The sequence below is a fragment of the Penaeus japonicus genome, unplaced genomic scaffold (assembly GCF_977035675.1).
Source record: "Penaeus japonicus unplaced genomic scaffold, GWHDUDI00000001_assembly GWHDUDI00000012, whole genome shotgun sequence".
NCBI classification, from domain to species: Eukaryota; Metazoa; Arthropoda; class Malacostraca; order Decapoda; family Penaeidae; genus Penaeus; species Penaeus japonicus.
Window position 1 is genome coordinate 18,547,232 of NW_028234414.1, and position 7,500 is coordinate 18,554,731.

At 27.0% G+C, this 7,500-nt stretch overlaps 1 protein-coding gene across 2 annotated transcripts in view; it reads right to left on the bottom strand.

Moving 5' to 3' along the window:
- Positions 1-7,500, bottom strand: part of LOC122248797 (cytosolic Fe-S cluster assembly factor nubp1) — a 26,047-nt gene that overhangs the window by 2,374 nt on the left and 16,173 nt on the right. For both annotated transcript variants that reach the window (XM_043009108.2, XM_043009109.2), the window contains exons 7-8: positions 808-918; positions 447-633 (exon numbers count right to left, since the gene is read on the bottom strand). In XM_043009108.2, coding sequence (XP_042865042.1) covers positions 447-633; positions 808-918 — 298 coding nt within the window. The remainder of the gene's footprint in view (positions 1-446; positions 634-807; positions 919-7,500) is intronic.

The following is a 7,500-nucleotide window of genomic DNA, read 5'->3' on the forward strand; positions in this document are numbered from 1 at the left end:
ATATATATATGTATGTTTCTGTATATATAAAATATATATATATATTATCTATAATATTTGTATAGTTTCTGTATATATAAATATATATATATATATATATAGATTATAATATATATATATTATTTATTTATACAGAAACATACATATATATTATTTATCTATATATATATATATATATATATATAATATTATATATATATATATATATAACATGCATGCATGCATTACTTGCATACTTACGTACATACATACATACATACATGCATACATACATAATATTATATATATATATATATATAATCTATATATATTATTATATGATATATATATATATATATATATGTATGTATATGTTTTCAATAAATATCATGACCATAATATAAAACTTATTCCAGTAAAACTGCATCATCACAATCATATAAACTAAGCAATGTAACTGTACTTACTCTTTGCTATTTCCTTATATCCAATAGCAGCAGGGGCGTCTGGTTCATCTGTTAAGAAATTCTGACCATGATCACAGGCACGAGCAATCCTGGGGTCTAATGGTAATTGTCCTAATAATGGTAAACCTGACTCCGCAGCTAGTTGGGTACCTCCTCCAGTTGTTGCTGGGAAAATTGCTGTTTCTGTCTGAAAATTTGAATAATAATTAAACAAGTAAATGATGTGGTATTAATCATATATCATAAATATACATAATACAGCAAGCACAAGTTCCAGTTGTATGAGGTTAAAATAACACAATGATTTCTTAAATGTAAAGTATTTTCTATAACCATACAAAAATTAATGTATCATACATACCTTGCATTTTGGGCACACAAATGTGGTCATGTTTTCAATTATACCAATTATTGGAATGTTCACCTTCCTGCAGAATGTTATTTCTTTACGCACATCAAGTAGAGCTACTTCCTGGTGTTAGAAAACAGAATAAATTAATAAATTTATAAAATTGATTCTTTTTAAATACCTCATTTTATCTTGAGATACTTCAATTTCTTATCTAATTACTTTGCCTTTCATTGCTTTTCATCTTAACATATAATTTGATCTTTTATCTCTCTCTCTATATACATATGTGTGTGTGCGTGTGTGTGTGTGTGTGTGTGTGTGTGTGTGTGTGTGTGTGTGTGTGTGTGTGTGTGTGTGTGTGTGTGTGTGTGTGTGTGTGTGTGTGTGTGTGTGTGTTTTGTGTGTGTGTGTGTGTGTGTGTTTTGTGTGTGTTTGTGTTTTGTGTGTGTGTGTTTGTGTGTTGTGTGAGGGGGTGTGTGGTGTGGGGGTGATTGTGTTTGTTTGGCGGTGTGTGTGTGTGTGTGTGTGTGTGTGTGTGTGTGTGTGTGTGTGTGTGTATAACTATATACATATACATATATACACTTAGTCAATATATTCCCTCTCCCTGTGATGCATTATCATGAAATGGTAATACAATTTTATTTCATTCCTAGTTAAAAAAAATTTTTTTTTTTTTTTTTTTCCTTTTTTTCACCCCGGTATGCGTTCCCCTGTGGTCCCTCAACTCACCCCAACACCCCCCCCCCCCCCCCTACCACATTAACCCTTTCCGTGACGCGAGAGTATATATGCCGTCAAACTTTTGCGTCGGTACACTGTTCTATGAGTATATATGCCGTCAAAACTTCTATGCCATATTATGCAGTTATGGGTTTCTTAAACTTGCTTTCGATGGTATAGTACAAAGACATGCTGATTCTAATATGCAAGACCTGTCACATGATTAACTTTGATTTCTTATTGAGATTTTAAATAAAAATTTATGCAAAAAACGATGACAACAACTCCTTAAATTCAGCCCTTTAGACCTCTTCCGCTTACTTATTGGGCTGTCAGTCAAATCACACGTGAAATCGCCTCAGGTTTTGTAATCTACGACAAAGATTTCCGTGTCTTTCTTTGGAGGGAAAAAATTCGCATGCAATGTGTGTGTGTGTTTTTTGTTTTGTGGGTGGGGTGTGTGTGGTGTATGTGTGTGGTGTGTCTGTATGTATGTATGTATGTATGTATGATTTTATGTATGCATGTATATTTGTATATATGTATTTTATTATATTATATTTTTATTATATTATATATATAATATATATTATATATATTTTATATTTTTTTGTGGGTTTTGGTTTATTTATATATATTTATATATGATTATATATTATATATAAATTAATATATTATATATTATATTATATTATTATATATATAATATATATTTTTATATAAAATAATTATATATATATGTATTATATATATAAATATAATATATTATTAATATATATAATTTTAAATATATAAAATTTTAATTATTATATATAATTTTAATATTATAAAATATATATATTATAAAATATATATATATATAATAAAATATTATAACAAAATTTTATATATTTATTTATTTATATATATAATATTAATATTTTTTTATATATATATATTATATATATATATTGTGTGTGTGTGTGTTGGGGGTGTGTGTGTGTGTGTGAGTGTGTGTTTCCCTGCTCGTGCGCATGATCAGGTGACTTGGGTGAGGTGACGGTTGAGACGGCAGTCAGGACGTATTATTATATGAATATAATAATATATTATATTTTTTATATAATATGTATATAAAATATATATATATATATATATATTTATATTTATAAAACAACCACCACCACACACACCACACACACACACACACACACAACACCCCACACACACCACCCCAAATATATATATATATATATATATTAATATATAAAATATATATATTTTGGTGTGTGTGTGTGTGTGGTGTGTGTGTGTGTGTTTTTGGGGGTTTAAAAAAAAATTTATATTATATATATTATATATATATATTATTATATATAATATATTTATTTATATTTTATAAATATATATTTATAATAATAATATATATTTTTTTATATATATGTGTGTGGTGTGTTTGTTGTGTGTGTGGGTTTGGGGTTTTGTGTGTGTTTTTTTTTTTTTTAATTTTTAAAATATATGTATATTTTTATTTTTATTTTTATATTTTTTATGTAATTTTATATATTATATTGTATATTTTGTATATTTTATGTATATATGTATTATATGTTATTTATAACATTTTTTATTTTATTTAATTTAATATTTTTTATATATTATACTATATATACATATATTATATATATATATATTATATATATTATATATATATATATATTTATATATTTTGTATATATATATATTTTATTAAATATATATATATATTTTAAAATATATTTATATATATTTTATATTTTATATGTTATATGTATATATTTTTTAAAAATTTATATATATATACTATATAATATATACATATATATTATGTATGTATATATATTTTAATTTATATTGTATATATATATATATTATATAATTATATTTTATATATATTATTATATATATTTTTTTGTTGGAGTTGTGTGTTGTGTGTGTGTGTGTGTGCTTTTTATACTTATGCACACACACCACCCCAACAACCAAACCCATATATATTATATATATATATATATATATATTTATATTTATATATATATATTTTTATATATATATAATATATTATTATTTTTTATATATGTGTGTTTTGTGTGTATATATATATATTATTATAATTTATTATTATATTTTATTATATATATTAAAATATTAATATACATTTATATATATATATATATATATAATATATATATATATATATATATATAATATATATATATTTTGGGGGGTTTGGTGTTGTGTGTGTGTGTGTTGATAATATATATATATATATGTATATGTATAATATATATAAATATATATATTATATATAAATAAATATTAATAAAAATTTTATTTATATTTTTATATTATATATATATTTTTTAATATATATATTACATTTATATATAATTATATTATTATATTATATATTTATATTAAAATTTTATATATATATTTTTATATATTTATATTATATATTATAATATATATTTAATGTGTGTGTGTGTGGTATTCATTTCCCTATATATGTATGTATTTTTTTAAAAATTTATATATATTATATATATTTATAATATATATTTTATATATAAATATATATTATTAATTTATACAATAATAAAATTAGTTTAAATAATATAAAATAATATAAATTTTTTTTATATATTTGTTTCAAAGGAAAAAGTTACTCAATACTTCAAAGGAAATCCTATCTATTAGGATTAATATTTCTGAAAAGAAATGGCTTCTTTATTTCATTTGTTCGGGGATTTTGGATCACTGTGTTATATTATTGTGCTATGAGTGATGGTGACAATTGTAGTCATAATTACTATAATTCCCATAATATTTAACAAAATGGGTTTCACCTAACATCCAAAATCTAGATGGCACCACTTTCTTCTAGCACCAGCAGGAGAGAGAGCCTTGAATGGCACCCATCTACAGTCTCTAGCAAGCACTATCTCTATAGAGTAATGGCACATAGCAAGTTGCCGACCTCTTGCCCTAAAGTACTGTAGATGAAAGGTGTACAGGCAGAACGAGAGGAGAAAGGTGACTCTAACCATGCCCAATGTCTATGATGTGCCCCTGTGCCAGTAGGGATGCCTTTTACTGTGGCACTCATAGTCATAAGCACAAGTTCCCTTCCTCTTCCCTACCTCTTCATGTTATCTTCATTTTGGATGGCTATATTTTTCGTATTTGTTCATGACTACACACAAATAAATAAAAATAAAGTTTTTTGTCCCCCCTAAAACAGCAATACTTTTATCACACTGAGTATAAAGAAAAAAAGAGCTTATATAGACCCTGAACTACAATTTTAGTCAACTGCAGAATTGAAAGAGCCTGTGATATGCCAGATCTATAATAATAATAATAATAATAATAATAATAATAATAATAATAATAATAATAATAATAATAATAATAATAATAATAATAATAATAATAATAATAATAATAATAATAATAATAATAATAATAATAATAATAATAATAATAATAATAATAATAATAATAATAATAATAATAATAATAATAATAATAATAATAATAATAATAATAATAAAAAAAAAAAATCTACAATGAGTGACTAAAAGAGAGTGGGAAAAGTCAAGGTATGTTGCGTGAAGCTGCCTCACTTTGAAATAAAACCCATCCTGGAGCCTGGGTAAGCAAATCTATCCCAGTCGTTAACAGGTTAATAAACTAAGAATATCTTAATCCATTGCAGATGAGAATAGATTTGCTTGTCCACTCCCCAGGACAGGCACTAGTACCACCAGTGCAGCACCACAGATGGGTTTTATTTCAGCAAAAGAAAACATTTTTGTGCTCTCATATTCTGTATTTTACTGTATAGTGAGATATATATGTGCAAAATGATTGGCTTTATCAATGTTGCAGTAATTTAAAATAGTAATATATAGTCCATATTAGCTTATTGATATGATAAAAGTATTGCAGTAACTTTATTTTTTTCATATTCACATACTTTCAAAAACAAAAAAGTATTAAACATCTACAGTCAAGATCACATGAAGAGATTGGGAAGAGGAAGTACACCTGTATTTAGGAATGCAAGTGCCACAGCAATAGCAGCCAAACTGGCACAGGGGCACATTTTAGACACTGGACATGGTCTGTGTCATCTTCCTCTTCTTATTCTGCCTGCATATCCTACATCGCTTATAATTTAGAGCAGGATGTCGGCATCTTGCTGTGTGTCATGTCTCTCTGATGACAGTGCTTGCCAGTGACTGTGAATGGGTGCCATTCATTCCTGCTGGTGCTAGGAGAGAGAGGTGCCATCTATGTTTGGGATTCTAGACTAAACCTACTTTGCTGAATATTATGGCAATTATAGTAATTGCAATGGTCATTATCAGTCACAAATTACTCACAGTACAATAAAGAAACACACAGATCAAAAAAATTGTTCGCCGTCAGTCAAAACACCTGTCCGCAATAGGTTAGGAAATAACAAAATGAGATCCTGGACAGGGTAAGCTAGCCACCCCCTGACATATCTCCATATTTCCAATACAAAAGCAAGAATCCTTAACCCTCTCTGGACGGGTGGTACACCACGGGTACTGCGCATTCAAGGCCCGTTCGCAAGGTGACGTCATACAGCGTCGTTTATTTAACTGATTTAGGCCTAAGCGTTCGAGAGCCCCGGCATTGTAACATGCAAGGCTGGAATGCCCCCGGCATGAGTGGGTTAATACAATTAAAAAACATTGAATAAAACTAGAAGGGTTGGGAAGCCAAGGCGTTCTGTACTTTTGTTCTTTAAAAATATGGCCATAAATGTCAATAATTTTTTTTCAGCCATAAATAGTTCCAAATAAAATAGAAGAAAAATTAAACAAATATTTCTTAAACATCCATTTTTCTGTACATACAAAAAAACCCTGCAAAATAAAAAAAAAACTTCCCTCCCACATACCTAGGTTTATGACTGGTGTTAAATACATCCAATTTTTTCTTCTTTATATCAAAATGTTGATAGGGTATTAATTTTGTTAAATTGCATAGTTTATATCCTTAATTCATCTACAATAAATTTGTAAATTCACATTTTTCATCTTTTACACAAATTTTGTAGAATCCCATTAGGTGGTTAATTTTTTTTCCTAGATATGAAGTAATTACCTAAATTAATTTCTGTATCTCAAAAAAATTGTCAATGTGAAAAAAAATCAAATCAATTCCTTTACAAAATTCATAAAGGTTTTAACTCTTTCCTCAATAACAATTCTATGGAAGAATCACAATAAACTTAATTATCTCAATACTCCTAATATCCATTTCTTCTGTGAATCTAATTATATGTTCCAATTACAAAGATCTGTTATTCTTTCAAAAATAGGGAGGTTAGGATTCACACTAATAAAGAGTTGTAGGTCTAATATTACTGTAAGTGGAGACAGAATGCACTAGAAATCACCCTGGACCATTAATCTCTCCAAGCTGGTGCTCCAGCTTAAGTTGGAAGGGTTCCCAAAACCAATCCAGCATCTACCATACGACAAGACTGAGCAACCAGAAACTTTGGAGGCACAAAATTAATATAGTAGTCTCTCTACAAACTACCAGAGAGGTATGGCCATTTCTCTTATCTGAATCAACTTATTTTGATGTATCTTGATTTTTTTTGTGTATTCCAAACTTTAACACACATATTTCTATTTTGACAGATGCAAACACTTTTAAAGTTTTATCAATGTTTGTCCTATACAATTACTTTCTTCTATTTCTAACAAGTCCTTTCCAATACCCAACATTGGTAGTACTACTATTAACCTTCCACACCAAAAGATCTTATGTGTCATATGAACAATCTTTCAGCTAGTTCCACTGTAATACATTCCATCTGCCAAAGACCTGAAATAAAAGGTTTTGTTACAGAGAAGCCATAAAATTCTTACAACAAATAGCACAGAGGCAACTAGTGGGGATAAGACAAAC